Below are 21,627 nucleotides of genomic sequence, written 5' to 3'. Positions count from 1 at the left end.
ACCAGCGTCTTCAGTTTGTCTGGGACTCTCCCCACCGGGGGTACTTTTCCATCTGCCCTCCTGTTTCCCAGCAAAGCCCGAGGCCTGTGGGCAGCCATCAAGGCACTCTGGACCAAGGGTGGATGCTCTTGGGCAGCGGCCACAGACTGGTGGCCGTGACCTGGAACCGGCCCCCATGGGTGGGTCAAAGACCCACAGTCAGTTGCTCCCATCTGCAAAACAGGAGGTTTCACCTAGAAATGCAGATTCATGGCTGCCTGGGCCCCATTCTTCCCCGGTCAGCAGCCTGGGGCCCGGGGTGGCCGTCCTTACATGCACAGTCATCGGGACGTTTGAATTCTTTTAAAAGAACTTATGGGGGCAAAATTCACATAACATAAAACTGACCATTTTAAGGCATAACGCTCCCAGACTTCAGATAATACTACAAAGCTACAGTAATAAAAACAGCATGGTATTGGCACAAAAACAGACATATGGATCAATGGAACAGAACAGAGAGCCCAGAAATAAACCCACACACCTATGGTCAATTAATCTTTGACAAAGGAGGCAAGAATATACAATGGAGAAAAGACAGTCTCTTCAGCAAGTGGTGCTGGAAAAGCGGGACAGCTGCACGTAAATCAATGAAGCTGGAACACACCCTCACAGCATACACAAAAATACACTCAAAATGGCTTAAAGACCTAAATGTAGGAGAGGACAACCATAAAACTCCTAGAACAGCATAGAGGCAAGACATTCTCTGACATAAATCATACCACTGTGTTCTTAGGTCAGTCCCCCAAAGGCAACAGGAGTAAAAGCAAAAATAAACAAATGGGACTTAAACTTACAAGCTTTTGCACAGCAAAGGAAACCATAAACAAAATGAAAAGAGAACCTATAGAATGGGAGAAAATGTTTGCAAATGATGCGACCAACAAGGGCTTACTTTCCAAAATATACAAACAGCTCATACAACTCAACAACAAAAAAACAACCCAACTGAACATGGGCAGAAGACCTAAATAGACATTTCTGCAAAGAAGACATACAGGTGGCCAACAGGCACATGAAAAGATGCTCAACGTCGCTAATTATTAGAGAAATGCAAATCAAGACTACAATGAGGTACCACCTCACACCCGTCAAAATGGCCATCATTAAAAAGTCTACAAATAATAAATGCTGGAGAGGGTGTGGAGAAAAGGGAACCCTCCTGTACTGTTACTGGGACAGTAAACTGGTACAGTCACAATGGAAAACAATATGGAGGTTCCTTAAAAACTAAAAATAGAGCTACCATATGATCCAGCAATCCCACTCCTGGGCATATGTCCAGACAAAACTGTAATTCAAAAAGATGCATGCACCCCTATGTTCACAGCAGCGCTATTCACAACAGCCAAGACGTGGAAACAACCGAAATGTCCATCGACAGAGAATGGATAAAGAAGATGTGGTACATATACACAATGGAATATTACTCAGCCATAAAAAAACAATGAAATAATGCCATTTGCAGCAACATGGATGGACCTAGAGATTATCATACTAAGTGAGGTCAGTCAGAAAGAGAAAGACAAATACCATATGATATCACTTATATGCGGAATCTAAAATATGACACAAGTGAACACATCTCTGAAACACAAACAGACTCTCAGACATAGAGAACAGACTTGTGGTTGCCAAGGGGGAGGGGACCGTGGGAGCTTGGGGTGAGCAGCTATGTCTTTGCACAGAGGATGGGTAGACAAGGTCCTACTGTAGAGCACAGGCAGCTCTGTTCAATATCCTGTGATAGACCAGGATGGAAAAGAAGATGGAAAAGAATGTAGATGTACAACGGAGTCCCTTTGCTGTGCAGCAGAAATTACCACAACACTGTAAACCAACTACACTTCAATGAAAAAAAAAAGAAAAACTGACCATTTTAAAGTAGACAATTCAGCGGCATTTGGTACCTTCACGGTGTTGTGTAACCACTACCTCTGTTTAGTTCCAAAGCATTTCCATCATCCCCCGAAAAACCCCAGACCCAACATCACTGACTCCCGCTTCCGCGGCCCCCAGCGACCATTCACGTACTCTGTCTCTATGGATTGGCCTGCTCTGGACACTGCCTGTGGACGGACTCACACGCTGTGCCTGGCTTCCTTCACTCAGCATGTCTTCGAGGCTCATGCGTGGCGGAGCGGGTCATGGCTGAGTAACACCCCATCACATGCTTGTATACATATAGCAAGCATCCACCTCAATGCCACGCGGCAACCCCGTGTCGGAGGGGGCCTTCACCCCAGCCGTGCTTGCCTGCTCTGGGCCTGTCCTCTCTCCCCCCGGCCCTGCTGGCTTTCTGCAACCCCGTGGGCTCCTCAGATGAGCAGCAAACATCCTCCCAGGAGCAGGGTCTCAGGTGGGTGAGAGACTTCCAGTCCGTGTCCTGGGCGTCCCGTACGTGTGCTCACACACACACGTGCACACGTATGTAGCATAATGGCCCCATCCTGCAAGTTTGGCACTTTGTTTTTCACTTAACGATGTATCTTGGAGGTCGTTCCAAACCAGAGGGAGCGCCACCTCCTCTCGTTCTTGGCTGCATGCTACTCCGCCACACGGCTCTCCCATACCTAACGGGGTGCGGGCCCTTGGCTCTGACCCTCACGTGGGGACAGCCCTGCCAGCACTCCCTCACCCAGCCTGGCCATGCCCTGGCTCCGTGCAGCCTGGAAAGGGAGGTCTGAGACATCCTCGCCACTTTCCTGGCCTCAAATCTCCCAGGGCCAACACTTGATGTGCCCTCGTTTTCCCAACACCTGACTTGGCATTCGTACTCTGTAGACATGGTATAGATGCTTGTTAATTACACAGGTGGAAAAATGAACGACTACTTTTCACACACTGTTTAAGGCCTGGCTCAGTCACCACCTCCTCCAGGGAGCCTTCCCTGGTCACCCCAGGCTGGGTTAGGCCCCCCTTTAAGCCCACAGGGCCCGTACTCTCATCAAAGCAATTACGCCCACTGGGTGAGACTGTCAGCGACCACCCCGGCAGCTACTATTCCTCGGGTATCACCAGGAGTTGGCGGGACGCCCGGCATGGAGGGCTGAATGGACAGCCGGCAGATGCCTGGTGCACAGAGAGGGAATGCACGGCGGCCCACAGCTAAGCGTGCCTAGCAGGTTTCGGCTTCCTCCGAGCCCTGTGCCGTGAGGGGGCAGGTATAATCACAACCACTTCGTGGATGAGGAGGGCGACGCTTGTAGAGGCTCAGCACCCTACGTGAGGCCACCCAGCTCCTAAGAAGGGGGCAGGCTGACCCCAGGCTGACCCCACCTCTCCAGCTCTCCCCAGCCCCGAACCTTGCTCCACCCTCCCGTCAGGGCTGGACAGGACACATAGGAGCAGAGCACGCTCTGGATCTCAGGGAACAGGATAAGGTTCAGGGCAAGGCTCAGGGGGGGCTCGGCACCCGGCGCTCTCAGGACCCCAGCAGGAGGGTGAGGATGGTGGCAGAGGGAGAGGCGACCCTCGGTGGAGTTCTGTTTGAACACATGCTGTGCAAGCAACGGGGCCCTCTGACAATGGGGGGAAGAGACTAGAGAAAGAGGCAGCCACTGAAGACGACCTCCCACCAGCCCCGACCTCCCACGCCTGCCTCTCCCAAGGCTGGGCCGCCATGCCGGTCTGGCCCCAAAACTCGGGTTAGAACTTGCCCCCCCTCACCTCTCTTTCGGGAGACTCAGAGGAAGAAAAGAACATGTTCACTACAGGGAAAGCTCCAAAGATGTTACAAAGCTTCAGTTAAGGGAGAAATGATGGAAGCAGGGGAGCCAGCGGCAGCACACGCGGATACGTTTACAGAACGGGCCCCCATCAGTTAAAGAGTATTTTGTCTTTGCCCACTCAGCTCCCTCCCACCCCGCTTCCCGAAGAGAGTTCTGTCTTTCTCAGACTGGTTCCACGTTGTAGGCAGAGGCGGGAGTAGGCAGAGGGGAAGAGGACCCACAGAGGCCAGAGAACAGCGGGGAGGATCCTCCCTTTCTTGTGGAGAATCTAGATCCTAGGGGAGGCCATGAGGAAACAAGCACAACTGGAGAGAGGAAGCTCATTTCCATGACAAAAGCAAAGTGGAGGGGGCAAAGGGCAAAAGTGAGAGCTGACCTTTGCAGGGGATTGGGGGGCTGTGGGGGTCCTGGAGCTGCCGCAGGATGGACGCAAGACACGCAGGGGGCAGAGGAAGCAGGATGTTAAGAAACACAACTGTGGGCTAAGGAGTGGATTCCCCTTGACGTTTGAGAGAAAGGCAAGGGGGAATCCAGATTCCTTCCTAATCCATTCTGGTGGCTGGACTACACCTCTCTGCGATGCTCTCTGGATTGGGCCACCTGGAACCTCAGCTTGTATTAGGGTTCCATACGCAAAGCCCATCTCATAATGAGGAAATGATTTAATCCCCATCAAACTCAGAGAGGTCGGGGCTGTCGTTATCCCACATCGAAGACAAGGAAACTGAGGTGCAAAAAGCTCACGTAAGTTGCCCAAGGTCACAGAGCTAGAAAGGGGCCAGGTCAGGACAAACCCTCGGGTGTTCCTGACTCCAAATCCCAACGTCTTTTCTCTCTCCCACTCTGTTCCAGGGAAGGATCCTATGACACTGAATCTTCTCTTTTTCAGAGTTTAATATTTCGGGCCAAATCTGAGTGTGGTCTGCCGTTTCCTCCAAAAATTTGGCCTGACCTCAGGGCACCGCTGCCCAGTCACTGGCAAGAGTCCTCTGCTGGCAGCGATGGGCTGGTGGGCAGGCTGCTCTGGGCATGACTCGGTAGAAACTGAGATAACTCAATAAAAGCTCTATTTACCTTTGTGGTCAAAACACACAGGACAATTTATAGATGTCAAATAGGATAATGGCCAGTGTTGGCACAGATGGGAGAATGGGTACCGCTGGTCTGCGTTAGTGGAAGTTTAAATCTGTACAACCTTCTGGAGAGCAGTTTGGCACTATGAATCTCATGTCTTAAAGATGCAAAGCCTTTGACCCAGCAAGTCCACTTCTAGGAACACAGCCCAAGGAAACAGTCTTACCCACTACACTGTTCTCATTCCTACAGGGACCGACCTCAGACTGAGCTCCTGCGGGGTCGCTGGCGCTCACATCCGACTGCTTAACTAGAGCAGCTGTTCTTCCCCGGACCCGTTTTGCTTCCCCACAATTGCAGGAGCATTTTGACTATATTTAAAATTAGTATCTAATCATGCATACACTTTTCTATGTATTTCATGGCTTGGCTTCCAGTTCCAAAAGCAACAAAACTTTCAGCCTGGAGGGAACGTCAGGAATCTTCTAGTCCAACATTTCCCAAAGTGGGTCCCATGGGAAGTGAAAGGGTAGTTGCAACTGGATGCTTGCATGATGGGATAAGCTCGGGAAAATGGAACACGTGCTCGCTTGCAGAATTTCTCAGGGGCTTTGCTAGATGATGAGCATTGCAATCTCCACAAGGCAGATAGAGGAGGCGGTATTAGTCTCCTGTGGCTGTTATAACAAATGGCCACAAACTGGGTGGCGTCAAACAACAGAAGTATATTATTGTCTCACGGTTTGGGAGACCAGAAGTCTGAAATCAAGGTGTCAGCGGGGCCAGGCTCCATCTGAAGGCTCTCAGGGAGGATCCTTCCTTGTCTCTTCTGGCTTCTGGTGGCCTCAGGTGTCCTTGGCCTGTGGCTGCATTCCTCCCCGCTGCACCTCTGTCTTCACACATGTGTCTTCCCTCTGTGTCTGTGCCTAAATTCCCCTCTTCTTATAAAGACCCTGGTCATTAGATTAGGGCTACTTTAGTCTGACCTCATTTAAACTTGATTACATCTGCAAAGACCTTATTTCCAAATAACGTCATGCTCACAGGTCCAGGCAGATGTGAATTTGGCGGGGGCATGCTATTCACCTCAGTATAGATGGAAAGACCTTGGGGGCTTCTGAGAGGGGAGGCCCAGGAGCGGACGGAAGTCAAGTTCTCCACGCATCCCTCGGCCTGCTACGTTGGGAGAGAGCACGCGGGGTGAGGGCGGGCTCACGGGGACACAGAGCACAGAGGGGATACCACAGCACGGTCCAGGCGAGAAGACGGCGGCCTGGACCAGGCAGAGGCAGTGCAGGTGGAGGGAAGCAGCTGGCCTTGGACTTCCCTTTGCAGGTGAGCCAGTAAAAGGCGACCCACCGTTTGGGTGTGAGATGTGAGAAAATGAGGCCTCAAGGGTGACCTCTGGGTTTTAGCCAGAGACACCGGAACAGCGGAGTTGCCATCAGTGCCAAGAGCCGACTAGTTACCGGACACAGTTCCTCCAGTGGAGCGTGGACCTAAATACAGAGCTGGCCCCGCCCGTCAGCCCTCCTGTGAGCCCAGGAGAAAGGCCACCGGGGCCTGTGTACACTGGCCTCAATCCAGTCACTCCGGACGCCCCTGCTCTGGGGCCCTGCGCTCCACTCACACCCGTCTCTCTGTGCACCCACTGCCTGTCAATGCGGGGGCCACAAGCCTTGGGCCCTTCTGCGTTGACACAGGGCCCTCCCGGCAACTGGTCTGTCCTAGGGAGGACTGGGCTGGCCCTTCCCAGGGGGTGGGGGGTACCACCAGCAGACAACAGGGGCTGCACAGGGCAGGAGAGGTCCCTCGGGTGGGGACTCTTGTGGCTTTCGGTGACTGCGTCTCTGGCTGGGCTGACCAGCTGGGCTCAGCGAATCCTGCGGGCACAACCTCAGGCCTGGAGCCCGCTGCTGTTTCGTCGGGGCCAAGGGTGGTTCACGCTCATGAAAAAGGGTCTTGCTGCCCAGGCTGAAGGCACTCACCAGCCGCCACGCCACAGGGTCACTTCAAGCTCGCCACAAGGCAGGTTAGAGAGCCACAGTCCACAGTCCTAATTTGAGCTCTGAGATGTCTGTGGACCTCTCCCTTCTGCCGGGAATTCAAAGGACTTGGTCCAACATCTGGGCGAAAAGGAGGCTGGCCCAAATTCCGGGCAACTGCCTGGTCTGGGCAGCAGAAGACGTGGCTGTGAACTGCTGAGGAATTTCCCGGGCGAGGAGGAGAGCCGTCAGAGCCTCGGTTTTCCTGTCTGTAAGATGGGCTCTCGCTCCCATGTGTGCTGGGCGGGGATGGCCCTGTGACTTTCAGGCTCTGTTCTGTGGAGAAGCCTGGACGAGGGTGGGAGGGAGGGGACTCTGAGCGCTGCTTCCTCTGTCCATCCCTTCCTGCCTCAGCCAAAACAATTCTGGTTGGTCTTCCAAGTAAAAGTTCACTTGAAAATAAATCCTGGGACTTCCCTGGTGGCACAGTGGTTAAGAATCCGTCTGCCAATGCAGGGAACACAGGTTCGTTCCCTGGTCCGGGAAGATCCCACATGCCGTGGAGCAACTAAGCCCGTGCGCCACAACTACTGAGCCTGCGCGCCTAGAGCCCATGCTCTGCAACAAGGGAACCCACTGCAATGAGAAGCCCGCACACCGCAAAGAAGAGTAGCGCCCTCTCACGGCGACTAGAGAAAGCCCACGCGCAGCAGTGAAGACCCAGTGCAGCCAAAAATAAATAAAAATTAAATAAATAAATAAATATATATATATATATATATATATATATATATATATATATATATATATCTTGAAGTAAGGGATGTGCAAAACCCACTGACCAGCACTTCAGGATCTCATGGGTCTGATGTCCAGTCTAGGGCTCCTTGGGTTGTGGTCAGAGGGAGCTGGGGCACAGCTGGGGCCCAGCTCTGTCCACCTCCCTTTCCAGCCCTTGGAGAGCTGTGCTCCTCTTATATCAGTCATGTGATGCTGGGTGAGCTGCCCATCACAGGGCCCCCCACCCCGAGTGGACATATGATTCAGGCCTGGCCAATCATAGAACTCCTCCCCCCCCCCAAGTGATAAGTCCAAGGCTTAGCTATGTGACTAAGGCTGGCCAATAAAGGTCCTTCCCTGGAGCACCTATATTCTGAAACAGGAAGAGAGATGCTCTCCCTTCTCTTTTTTCATCAAGCTGGAGGACCTAAGCCCGAGGATACCAGCACTGTGTTTCCCACTGCCGGGAGAAAACCTGTTTACTCTTAGAGAAAATGAGGTCCTCATAGAGACCCCAAGGTGGGGAGAGATGGAGACAGCATGAGATCTCATGGCACTGAAGTACCTGGTTACAGCCTTCATGGCTCCCAGAGTGGCCTTTGATCGGGAGCCTCTTCTGGTTTGAGTTTCTGTCACTGACAAATACAGGAGTCCTGTCCGATCCACAACCAACGGGGAAAGTCAAGAAAGCTCGCTCGGCAGCAAAGTTCCCAGAGGGGAACTTTAAGCTTCTCGAGGCTAAGTGTAACTAAGAACTTTGCTTTTTATTTACTTATTTATTTAGCGGTGTCCTTTCCTTGAGAAACCAAATACAGTTTGCACCACGCAGACAGCACTTGAGACCGGTTTAAGGGATGGAGAGAGGGGAGGCAGGAGGAACAGGCGTGGGGCTGGTCCAGTTTTAAAGGGACCTGACAACTGGCCAAGAGCTAGGTAGGCATGCTCCAACCCTCTTTTTATTTATTTAATTTATTTTTTATTATTATTTTTTTTTTTGCGGTACGCGTGCCTCTCACTGTTGTGGCCTCTCCCGTTGCGGAGCACAGGCTCCAGACGTGCAGGCTCAGCGGCCATGGCTCACGGGCCCAGCCGCTCCGCGGCATGTGGGATCTTCCCGGACCGGGGCACGAACCCGTGTCCCCTGCATCGGCAGGTGGACTCCCAACCACTGTGCCACCAGGGAAGCCCGCTCCAACCCTCTTGATGGCAGGAAGACCCCGACGGTTGAGGTGCTCCTCTGAAATCACACACAGGGCATTTCAAGCAGGACCTGACCCAGAACCAGCTCTCTTAACTCCAGAGCCCATGTCACCAGACTTTTGAATTTCATAGAAATTCAGAAAACTGTTTTTTTTTTAATTAATTAATTTATTTATTTTTGGCTGCGTTGGGTCTTCGTTGCTGCACGTGGGCTCTCTCTAGTTGCGGCGAGCGGGGGCTACTCTTCCTTGTGGTGCGCGGCCTTCTCATTGCAGTGCCTTCTCTTGTTGCGGAGCACGGGCTCTAGGCGCACGGGCTTCAGTAGTTGTGGCACGTGGGCCCAGTAGTTGTGGCTCGCGGGCTCAGTAGTTGTGGCGCACGGGCTTAGTTGCTCTGCGGCATGTGGGATCTTCCCGGACCAGGGCTCGAGCCCATGTTCCCTGCATTGGCACACGGATTCTCAACCACTGCGCCACCAGGGAAGTCCCAGAAAAGTCTTCTGAGAACTAACAAAGGATCAGTAAAGTTCAACGGCCATCTCTGGCTAGCATCCCTTCGTAAAATGATTACCCCCAACAACGGAGGAAGGACATAAGCTGTGAGCAAAGGCCAGGCCTCGCGTTTGGATATGTTCAGTTTGGAGGGACACTAGGTGATTTCCTCATGTTTCCTCAAAGCAATGACTACTGGGAAATGGGCAAGAGCAGGCAGTGGGTGTGCAAGTGTCCTGGGGCCGCCGTAACAAAGCGCCACAAACTAGGGGCTCTTAAAACAGCAGAAACGTATAGTTCTGGAGCCCTGAAGTCTACAATCAAGGTGTCAGCAGGGCCGAGCTCTCTCTGAGGGCTCTAGGGACGATTCCGTGGCTTGTAGAAGAAGCACTCCAATCCCTGCCTTCATTTACACATGGCTTTCTCCCTGTGTGTCTGTGTCTAAATTCCCCTCTTCTTATAAGGACACGAGGCATTACATTAGGGCCACCCTAATCCAGTACAAACCCATCTTAACTTGATGACATCTGCAAAGACCCAATTTCTAAATATAAGGTCACACTCACAGATTCTGGGGGTTAGGACTCGAACAGATCTTTCTAAGGGATACAACTCAAGAGGGCTGAGCAGGCCAGCATTATGGGGCACCCCACCCCCAAGGTCCTTCCCACGCTGACAGCAAAGTGTGAGAAAGACGGATCTGAGGCACGATGCCCTCCCAGATTAGGGAGAAGGCTTGGACTGCCAGGGACAGCTGGGGACCCCTGGGCTGTCCCACCTTCCCTCACGTTTCCCTTCCAGGGAGTAACTGTCTGGAGGTCAGCCAGGTGCCCGCTGGCAAACGCAGGCCAGGACACAGACCTTTAGTTCCCGGCCAGGGCTGGACCACAACCTGGGGACCCTCCTGAGGAAGAAGGCCAGGAAAAGGCTCAGCCCCAGGCCAGGAAACCGGCCCCGCCAAGGGGACAGATTCACAGCAGAGGGAAATTCACACTTCGGCCTTTTGGAGGGCAGGAGGGCTTGACTTTGCTGTGAGGGCCCCTGTGTGCCCTCCCAGGACGCATGCAGAGACACAGCAGCAGCCACCAGCCTGGCCTGACCTCAGTCCTCTGGACGGGGACCAGAGTTTGCTCACAGGCTCCCTGGAGACTGAGACTGCAGGGGGACTTGAGTCAACCGAAACTACATGCTTCCCAGAGAGGGGCGGAAACCAGCCTGAGGTCACACAGCAATCATTCAGAGCCAACGTGAGAGACGTGTCTCCCAGTTCTGCCCGTGAGAGCCTTTTACCCACCACGATGGCCTCTATCAGGGGAGGTTTTTGCCCTGGGGAACCAGGGTTGATTTTGTAATGGTTTTGTAGAGCGTCAGGAAGAAAATATCACACTTCCCAGCCAGACCTGCTGGACACCTGATGTTTGGGAAAAGGAAAGAGAGAAGTAACGCTGACTGAACACCTACTGTGCACCACATGCTTCAAGCCCACATTCCTGCCCATCTTACCTGTGAGCAGCGCGAGGCCCAGGGCGGCTGGAGTCGGCCAAGGGTTCTCGTTCCCTCTCAGGATGGCAGTTCACCTCGCTGAGCCTCAGTTTACTCACACCTGTAAAATGGGATCACAAGCTCAGCGTCACAGGTGGTCACTAGGATTAGGGATCCCATCCCAGGAATGGGCACACAGTAGGTGCTCAAGAAAGGCGACGTTCGCTAATTATTAGAGAAGTGCAAATCAAAACTACAATTATTTCTCACACCAGTCAGAATGGCCACCATTAGAAAGTCTACAAATAACAAATACTGGAGAGGATGTGGAGAAAAGGGAACCCTCCCACACTGTTGGTGGGAATGTAAATTGGTGCAGCCACTATGGAGAACAGTATGGAGGTTCCTTAAAAAATTAAAAATAGAGTTACTGTATGATCCAGCAATCCCACTCCTGGGCATACATCCAGAGAAAACTATAACTCAAAAAGGTACCTGCACCCCAACGTTCATAGCAGCACTATTTACAATAGCCAAGACATGGAAACAACCCAAACATGCACCAACAGATGAGTGGATAAAGATGTGGTACGTATATATACGATGGAATACTACCCAGCCATAAAAAGGAATGAAATAATGCCATTTGCAGCAACAGGGATGGACCTGGAGATTATCATACTAAGTGAGGTAAGTCAGACAGAGAAAGACAAACACCATATGATGTCACTTATCTGTGGAATCTAACATATGACACGAATGAACTTATCTACAAAACAGAAACAGACTTGTGGCTGCCAAGGGGGTGCGGAGGGATGGAGTGGGAGTTTGGGGATTAGCCGATGCAAACTATTATACAGAGAATGGATAAACAACAAGGTCCTGCTGTAGAGCACAGGGAACTACATTCAATATCCTGGGATAAACGATAATGGAAAAGACTATGAACAAGAATATACGTAGGGCTTCCCTGGTGGCGCAGTGGTTGAGAGTCCGCCTGCCGATGCAGGGGACACGGGTTCGTGCCCCGGTCCGGGAAGATCCCACATGCCGCGGAGCGGCTGGGCCCGTGAGCCATGGCCGCTGAGCCTGGACGTCCGGAGCCTGTGCTCCGCAACGGGAGAGGCCACAACAGTGAGAGGCCCGCGTACCGCAAAAAAAAAAGAATATATGTAGATGTATAACTGAACCACTTTTCTGTACAGTAGAAAATAACACAACGTTGTAAATCAACTCTACGTTAATCAATTTTAAAAAAAGAAGGTGATGTTTTGATTTTCTATCGCTGCTGCAATACATTTCCACAAACTCTGCAGCTTCAACAACACATGCTCAGCATCTTCCATCTGGAGGTCGGAAATTCAACACAGGGCTCACGGGGCTAAACCAAGGTATCAGTGGTGCTGCCTGAGGTTCTAGGGGGCAAGCTATTCGTTGCCCTTTCAGCTTCTAGCAGCGGCCCCTGGTCCTTGGCTCACGGCCCCCTTGTCCATCTTCAAAGCCAGCGACACTGCATCTCTGAACCTCCTCCACTGCCTCCTCTTTCTCTGACCACAGCTGGGAAAGCATCTCTGATTTCAAGAACTCATGCAATTCCACTGGACCCACCCGGATCACCCAGGATCATCGCCCCGTCACAAGGTCCTCAACTCAAGCACGCCTGCAAAGTGCCTTCTGCCACGTCAGGTCACGTACACAGCGACTCCGGGAATTAGGCTGCCGTGGGGGCAGGCAGCGGGCATTACTCTGCCGACCACAGGTGAGCTGAATTTCATAAAGCAAGGGATGCCTGGGCTGGTCTCGGCAGTTCTTTTTGGAAGAAGAGGATTCCACTAAAACCAGCTCCCTCGAGGGCCGTTTCCCATCCCTGCTGTTTTTGACTCTTTTCAAAGAGGCTCTGTCTAGCCAAGGAGACAGGGTCAGGGCTGCCAAACCTTTGCTTCAAAATAAACCCTACTCGGAAATTTCCACGGGACCAGGCCCTTTTCTCCCCCCTCCCCCCAGAGACCTGCTTGAAATCCCAAACCAAGCGGGACGTCTTATAGCAAGACCATCAGACCCCAAGCTCTCCCGAGAAGGAGGTTTTTGTTGTCGTTTGGGTGTTCTTTCGTCCGTTTGTGTTCCCCTGTCAAACTAAACAGCACTGGGCATACTGTTACACAGGCAGTGAACTGGTTTAGAACATCACCCTCGACTCAGGAAAGGGTTTTACGGTTGTCATCCTCAAAAGGACCTAATCTGTCCCCCCACCCAGCTTACATGCTCCAGGGTCCCTCCCCGTTGCCTTCAAAGAGCGCTCGGCTATTTCACAAGCTCTGCACGTTTACAGCGAGCGTTTTTATGCCGACAGTGAGGCGAGCACGTAAATCCCACTTGCCTAACACCCAGCATCTTCTGATTTTATTTGATTCACCCGGGAAGTCACCATTTACCACGGGCTCGGCATCAGATGTTTTGCACGGGAAGGCGTGCCCTTGTTTTGCATTTCAAGCAGGTTCACAGGGACAGACGTCATCTCATGAATTCCCCCAGCAGTGTCCTCGCGTTCCTGGTGAGCAGAAAGGGTGGGACGGCGAGGGGCCTTGGTTACGGTCACTCAGCCCATAAGCGGCAGGGCTGGGTTTGAAGCTGGGTCCTCTGACTTTAGATCATCCCAGTTTACTGTGGCCGCACTCATCCTCTCTTGTGATACTGTGACAGAAAAAGAATGTATATTTGGTCCTAAAACCTGTGTACTTTGCTGATGGGGAGATAGGGGTGTCCTTGGTTATCCGTAACAAGCCCCTCTCCACCACACCTGAGTTTATGCTAACGAGGTGATTCTTGGCGGCTCCCAGAGAGCTTCAGCACGGGGGCCAGGTGCCGGAGGCACCAATCATGTGGTTAGAGTATTGGAACTTACAGCTCCATCCCCGACCTCCAGGGAGGCGAGTGGGGCATCCCCAGCGGCAAATGAGGTTATCGGCCACGCCGATATAATGGAACCTCCATGAAAACGCTTCTGGGTTGGTGAACACACACACGTGTCGAGAGGGTGTGCACCCCAAACTCCATGGGGACAGAAGCTCCCACACTTGGGACCCTTCCAGACCTCTCACTACGTACCTCTTCGTCTGGTTATTCATCTGTATCCTTTACAATAAATGTAAAGGATTTACATTTACAATAAAAGTAAATGTAAGGAAAGTATTTCCCTGAGTTCTACGAACCATTATAGCAAATTATTGAACCTGAGGAGGGGGTTGTGGCATTCCTTGATTTGTTGCCAAGTCAGAGAGAAGGGTGGGTGAGCTGGGGACCCACCACTTGCGACTGGCATCTGAAGTGGGGGCAGTCTTGCGGGACTGAGCCCTTAACCGTGGGGTCTGCTCTCACCCTGGGTGGTTAGTATCAGAATCGAATTGCGTTGTAGGACACCCAGCTGGCGTCCACAGAGAAGTGGAGAATTGCTTGGTGGGGAAAATCTACGTGTTTGGTGTCAGAAGTGTTACGAGCAAAAAACAGATCTTAGTAGTAACTATATTCATTCATGTATCAATTCATTCCATGTTTAGCAAGTTCGTTAAGTCAACTTTGCACTGCGGTAAGTGACGAGCAAGACAGGCACATCCCTACCCTTCCCGAACGCGCTGACAAGGGAAGAACCACCTCCAGATCAGTGTCTCTCCACCCCCGTACGCCCAGGACTGTGTAACTTAACAACAGAAACAGCAGAGAGTCTGATTCAATTGCTGTGTGGTGGGGCCATCACACCGGTAATTAAAATTTTTCTTTTAAATTTAGTTATGCAGTGGGCTGAATAAGGGCCCCCAAACATAGCAGGTCCGAATCCCTGGGACCTATCAATGTTACCTTATATGGCAAAGACTTTGAAGATGTAACTAAGGATCCTGAGATGGGAAAATTATCCTGGATTATCTGGTGGGTTGAGATGCAATCACACGTATCCTTATAAGGGAGGCAGAGGGAGATTACACAACCACAGAGGACATGGCAGCGTGACAGCAGAAGCCGGGAGAGCAACGTGGCCACCAGAAGCTGGAGGAGATAAAGGAGGTCCCTCCCCTAGAGCCTCCAGAGAGAGCACAGCCCTGTGACACCTGATTTCACACTCCTGGCTTCTGGAACTGTGAGAGAATACACTCCTGTTTCTTTAAATCACCGAGTTTTGGTAATGTATTACAGCTGTCACGGGAAGCGAATACATAGGCGTAACAGTTATATGTGCAAATCTCAAGTGCACGGCACGATGAACCGTTATATGCGCACACACCACGTGTCACCATGGAGATCAAGATAGAACATTCCCAGCGTCCCAGGTTTCCGGTCACTACCCTCCCCAGAAATATCCACTCTCCCCACCTCTATCACGATAGACTGGTTTTGCCTGTTCCTGAACCCCATATACGAGGCATCATACGACATGTACTCTTGTGTGAGGCTTCCTTTGCTCAACTTAATAGCAGTGCAATTCATGCCTGTTGTTGGGTTTTTTTGGTCTTTCTTGGTGAGTATTATTCCACTATATGAATATATATGATCTGTTCATCTAGTCTCCTATGGATGGACATCTGGGCTGTTCCCAGCCATCAGCTATTAATAATACACCCACAGGAACACAGGCCTACAGTCTTCTGTAGACGTGCCTCATTTATCTCAGGCCCATACCTAGGAGTGGACTTGCCGGGTCTGGATTGGTAATTTTCTGTAGCTTCCGGGTGATTCAAATGTATAATCAGGTGTGAGGACCACCCTCCAGGCCAATGGTTCTCGACTGGCAACAGTTTTGCCCCCCAGGGGACATCTGGCAAAGTCTGGAGACTCTTTTGGTTGTCACAACTCAGAGCTGTGCTAAGAGTGTGTTGGGGAGAGAGGTCGGGGCTGCTGGTACACCTCCTGCAGTACATGGGGCACCCCCTACCCAGCACCCACCCACACCCACCCACACCCACACACGCACACGCACACACACACACAAAGGAATTAGCCAGCTCCCATGGTGGGACCTGAGGGTGGGAAACTCGACCGTAGCCAGAACGCGCGACCCCACACGTGAATAACCCACCTGCACGTAAGCTGCAGCTCGCAGGGCCTGGCCCCGCTTGGAGGGGTGGGACCGGCTGACGGTGGGGAGGCGCCGAGGCCTGGCTGCTCTGGGTGAGCCCTGGAGACAGGGCAGGCCGCCCTGTTGAGAACGGGGAGCTGACCTCAGCTGTGGGCCTTTCGCTGAAGCTCCGAGGCATCTTCCTGCCCCACGGGTGCCAGTGTGGACTTCTGACATCATGCCTCGCTCAGGCCTCTCTCCCTGCGTCTGTTGACTCCAGGGACACAGAAAGCCCCAGAGGACGGGGACCATGTCTTAGCCAGTCCTCCGATTCCGTGCAGCGAGCACTGAAGCGAGGTTGCCGCGTGGGACACGGGACATGGGAACAAAGTTCCAAAGGGCAGCCTTCCCCCCAGCTCTGTCTACAGGGGGACGTTTAACGGCGTCGCACAGGCAATCTCACGGGGTCCGTGTGTGACAGAGACCGGCCGGCTGCTCACCACCCCACAGCCCAACCGCTTCCTCTTCCTCCAGGGCACACAGCCGGACTGGTATTTCCCAGCGTCCCTTGCCGTCAGGTGAGGTCACGTGACTGAATTCTGGCCAATGGGATTCACGTGGAAGTCATGTGCTCCTCTAGAAACCTCCCACACCTGCTCCTTCCTGCCCTGTCCCTTCCCACCAGCTGGAAGCAAAGGGATCCTGGGGGCTGGCAGAGTTCTCTGCCTTCAGTTGCTACATTGCCTTGCGGAAGAGCCCTTAACACCTGCTCTCCATTATCGAGAGGAAAACAAACTTCAATTGCATTTAAAGTCATTGAAATGTGGAGACTTGCTCGTTAGGGCAGCTAGCATACCCTTAACTAGTAAACTATGTTTCTGCCAACTGGCCGGGGGCGGGGGTTGAGCTTCAGCTCCACTCCAGGTGAAGAAGCGATTCCTCCCCCGCAAAAAGCACTTAAAATGCAGAATGAGGGAGAGCGTATGCTGAGTTTGCAGAAAAAGCGCAGCTGCGGAGAAAACCACTGAATAACGCGTAGCTCGGGAGCTGGGAGAGCTGGAGCATGCGGCGGGGCAGGCGTTCCTCAAGCTGTGCAGTGGGGTTGTTGAAATTTACGGATGAGCAAAAAGGAGTGATCGTTCTTTGCTCTCCTTTAAAACATATGTGCATAATATTTATTTTATTAATTTACACATTCATATTTAAAAGCACATTAGAGACTTCCTTAGAAATATGGCCATTCTCTACTCTCACGTTTCATGGACTCATTCTGTTCAAACTGTCCTTGGGTTTTCACAGCAGGGCTTTGTCATCTCTTAGAGCCGCGCTGCTGTGCTTTCGCTCGCATTACGATATCTGAGTTGGGGGACTCTCTGAATCCAGATGTTACTTTGACCGCTCCCCAGCTTCACTGTTCCGTGATCCTCCATCAGGGTCCCTGTGGTCCTTCCAGTGGTGGCCCCCTCCCCCCAGGAGCTCACCAACCTGCCCCCTCAGCCCTATAACATTCCCCACTGGGGCACACGGAACTTCTCAAACCCCCGCATGCCACTCACAAGCCATGGGAAGCAGGGGTCTTCTCTCGGGCCCCAGTCTCCACCGTTTCTATTCTATCGTTCGGGGCCATTTGGGAAGCGGTGCTGGGCTGTGGGGTCCTGGGCCTCTTTGCCTTCAAATCCCCTCCTGGTCCTTTCCTTCCTCTGTCCAGTTTCTCAGCCATTCCATCATCAATGCCCTGCATTCAGTACCCTCCACTGAAATGCCCAGGAGGGTGTCTGCTTCCTGGGCTGGACCTTGATTGCTGCGTGGGCCCACAATGAGGCTCTCTGCCATGGGCCACCTTTCCAGGCCCACCAGGGAGCGGGGAAAGGCTGCATGGGGCCTCCGTCTCCCCAGCAGAGGGCTGCAGCCAGTCTCTGTCTCTCCCACTGGCCCTGCCCCCCAGCTCTTCCTCTCCGTGTGCTTTTCTCTTCCCTCAGCTGCCTCTTGCAACGTCCCGGCTCTGATTCACACCGAGGTCAGTCCTCCTGCTTGACTCTTCATGGGAGACGGCTCAGCAATGGGAATTCCAGGAATATTTACTCATGCTTGAAAGCCCGGCTTTCAAGACCACTGTCTCACCAAGGATTAGAAAGAAAACTCAATTATTTTCCTGCTCAAAGCTGTATGTTTATACCTTTGTAGGCATTCTCCTCCACCCTGAGCAACAAGCCACATTTCGTGGCCCTGTTGTGATAGCAGAAGGGGTGCTGATGGGGGCACCCCAAAAGAAAATTACTGGGCTATTTCCAAATCTTCTTCCCCTACAGAAGTAAAGCCAGTAGCCGGCAAGGAACAGAGCATAGTCACGGGAGCACAACTTTTGTAGAAGTTGGTGGATCCGTGGCTGCTGCTCTGTGCCTGCTCCTCTGCAAGGGCAGATACTGGCGACTGGGAAGGGAAACTGGGTTCCGGGACCAGAGGGAGCCTTGAGTGCACTTTGGAACGGTCACACTTTCCGAAAATGAAGGAGGACAAACATCTCCTCTCCCTTTCCACGAAGTTCATTTGGCTCGATCGCCCTGTCTGAAAATAAAGAAGAAAAGCAGCTTATAAACGTCTCCTGCTTGAGGCTGTCCTTTGAGGAAGAACCCAAGCCATGACTCATCGTTTGCCTGTGATAAGCATTTCGGGCAGAAACAGGCCACAAGCATGCAAGGGAGGGTGGGGGCAGCGGCCACGGGATCCCCCGCTTCTGGCTGGTTGGCGTTTATCTGCCTTTGGTAATACGGGGGGATTTGAGTGGCCATCATTCCATCGGCCCTCGTTTGGGGAGGGGGGGTGTCTGTCCGAACACTCACAAGCACACACCCATGTGAGCTCTGAGATTACCCAGGATGCGAACGGGAAGGTAATCAGGGTGCCTCCCGTCCTGTCTGAATTCAGTCAGACCCAGACCAGGCACCCGTTGGAGAAAACGCAGGCCAGCCAGACCTTTCGCTGTCTGGGTCTGCTCCACGCAGCCCTGGCATGTCCGTCTGGTGTCTCCTGGACAGCGTGCCTCGGTGGCGTGCCATTTGGGAGGCTGGCCCCTGTGAGCTGTGTCCACCAGCATTAACGGGGCGGGCAGTCTCAGAAGGATTGCATCTCCACAGCCTGCGGGCAAGGGCTTAGAAACAAGCTCAGGACAAGCCCTGGCCGAGAGCACTGCGGACGCCAGTCCTCACACAACCACCAGAGGGCGCTGTCCAGCTGCAACCCCCGACCGCACTCCCCTTCTGAAAACCTTCCGTGGCTCCCCATGGCTCTTAGGATACAGGCCAGCTTCATAAACCCGCTTACAAGGCCGTGAATGAGCTGGCCGCTGACCTTTCCAACTTCATCTCCATCTCCATGCTCTGATCCAGCAGTGATGGCTTTCTTCCAGTTCCTGGAGAGGACACTTCCTGCATCCACAGGGCTTTTGCCATCACTCTGCCCACTTCTCAGACGCCCTCCCATTCATCTCAACCTACAGAACCCTAGTCATCAACTTTTAGGTTTTATCTTAAGCATCACCTCAGCCGCAGAGGGAGGTCTTCCAACACCCCCAATGAGGTTATGTGGCCGTGTTTGGTGCCCTGGTGTCTTGCACTTCTTGGTAGCCCTTGCCATAGATGCAATTAAATCATTAATTCTGTCGTGGTTCGTTCACTGTCTGTCTCTCCAGCTAGACCGTCAGTGCGTGAGTTACCGTGTTCCCTGCTGACCCTCAGGCCCACACAACGCCCATATTGCAGTGATAGTAGACGTTAGTGCCGGTCTCCGAATATCTCTGGACCTCATTCTTCCGGGCACCTGGTAGGATTGCGTTTTCCGCCCCCTTGTGGTGGGGACACGTCACTGCCTAGGTGAGAGCCTTTAATCGCCAATGTGACCCCTGCCACAAAGTTGAGATGGCGGCTGCTCCCTTAGCTGGGGTCCCTCAGTCCCTATGACGATGAGAACTCCCCTGCCCCCTGTGAGGAACATGGAGAAGGACCACTCCTGCCATCTGTCACCTGTGACCCACCACCTGCTCGTCACATAGAAATATCTCAAACACACACACATACCCCCCCCCCACAGACACACTCAGAAACACACAGACACACGAGTATGGACATTCCCACCACCTACAATAGTGCCCGGCACGCAGTCGGTGCTCAACATGTATCTATTTAGTAAAACAATAAATCATTAAATGAATAAATGACTAAATCAATTAAGTGCTCACTATGCGATAGGTGCTGGAGGAAACTCCCAAACACACAGTGTCTGGGGTCAGAGTCCCCACATCACACCCCCGAGGTGAGGCTTTGCGCGCAGGCGATACGGAAGTGCTCCTGGGACGGCGGCCTGGGAGTCGGACGGGACAGGTGCGACTTCAGGCCCAGTCCCGGCCTCAGCCTGCAACGTGCAGGAATCACGCGTGATACACACAGAAATGCTGCAGGAGGGAAAAACATCTTAACGAGTTTGCCCTGAATATGAAAGGCGAAGGGAAGGGGAATTACCCGGCCGCCTCTGCCAGAATCAGCCAGGGCCCCAGGGGCCTCAGTTTCCCCCTTTATAAATGCACGATGACCCAGGGTCTGGCCTGCTAGGGCTGCTGTTAGCCTCAAGCAGGGGGCTCATACTGTCAGCTGTGACCATCAACCATCACTCCGCTCGGGCACCCGAGGCTACCCTGGTACAACTTCCTTCTGGTTGGCGTGGGGGCCTGTCCACAGCATGAAATTAACCACATACCCTTCTGACCGAGGCAAGGTGGCATTAAAGCATGATCGAGACGAAGTACCAGCTTCTGGCCAAGCCCATCCTCTGCTCCTGCCCCGCCGGTCCCACCCAGGATCTGCCCTGCAGCCCAGCCTCACGGCTCTGCTTCTGGTAAATGGGAGGTGAGGGCCAGCTGCAGGCAGGAAATGGCTTACAGATGGTAGGTGGGCCAAAGGCAGCTAACACTGAGCCAGATCGGGGGTCATTTAAAGGCTCGGTACGTTGAAAGCCCTGAGCTGGCCTGGCCCAGCCCAGCCACAGCTGAACAAGCAACAGGCAGGCCGGAAACACTGGGCTTTTTCAGGCTGGACAACGGTCTTTTTAAGTGGAAATGTCAATCGGCTTTGAGAAGAAGACTCAGCCCTCGGAGAGAGGCCAGGGCTTTCCCTGACCAACGGCCTCGGCTGCACACGAGCTGACCCAACGGGGAGACCCGCTCCTACGTGGCGTTAGGAACTCGGGGGGCCTTGAGGAGACCCCCAAATGGAGCGGAAGAGGCTTTGGCCTAGGAGGAGATGCGATTCCTTCCTTCTCTCCCTGCCCATGAGCCAGTGAATGGATAAACCAAGGGTGGGCTGTCCTGATCGTGGGATATGATTAGGTCATAAAAGAGAATGAAGCACTGACACAGCTATGACATGAATGAACCTCGAAAACCTTATGCCAAGTGAGAGAAGCCAGACACCATCGGTCACATAGCGTGTGGCTCCATTTACATGGGACATCCAGAAGGGATAAACCCATAGACGCAGAAAGTAGGTTGATGGCTGCCAGGAGCTGGGGGAGATGGAAAGAGGGAGAATCTGCCTAACTGGTGTGGGGTTTTCCTCTGGGGTGAGGGGAAGGTTTTGGAACCGGATGGAGGTGGTGCTTTACAACACTGTGAACGTGCTAAATGCCACTGAAGTGATCACTTTAAAAGCGTTAATTTTCTGTAATTTCACCTCAATAAAGTATTTTGGAACCGAAACGAAACCCACCAGAGTGGGCAAGACTGAACTCCGGCAGGACCAGCTGGAGCT

At 52.7% G+C, this 21,627-nt stretch overlaps 1 protein-coding gene across 1 annotated transcript in view; it reads right to left on the bottom strand.

Moving 5' to 3' along the window:
• LOC115802441 (uncharacterized) overlaps positions 1-16,587 on the bottom strand; it is a 30,888-nt gene extending 14,301 nt beyond the window's left edge. The window contains exons 1-2 of the mRNA XM_089903374.1: positions 15,851-16,587; positions 10,807-10,906 (exon numbers count right to left, since the gene is read on the bottom strand). Coding sequence (XP_089759500.1) covers positions 10,807-10,906; positions 15,851-16,028 — 278 coding nt within the window. The 5' untranslated portion in view covers positions 16,029-16,587. The remainder of the gene's footprint in view (positions 1-10,806; positions 10,907-15,850) is intronic.
• Positions 16,588-21,627: the final 5,040 nt, after the last annotated feature.

Source organism: Delphinapterus leucas, chromosome 20, assembly GCF_059928025.1.
Source record: "Delphinapterus leucas isolate spDelLeu-1000000601 "Yukka" chromosome 20, BTC_Dleu_Yukka2, whole genome shotgun sequence".
Classification (NCBI taxonomy): domain Eukaryota; kingdom Metazoa; phylum Chordata; class Mammalia; order Artiodactyla; family Monodontidae; genus Delphinapterus; species Delphinapterus leucas.
This window is presented reverse-complemented; position numbering and strand designations above follow the sequence as displayed.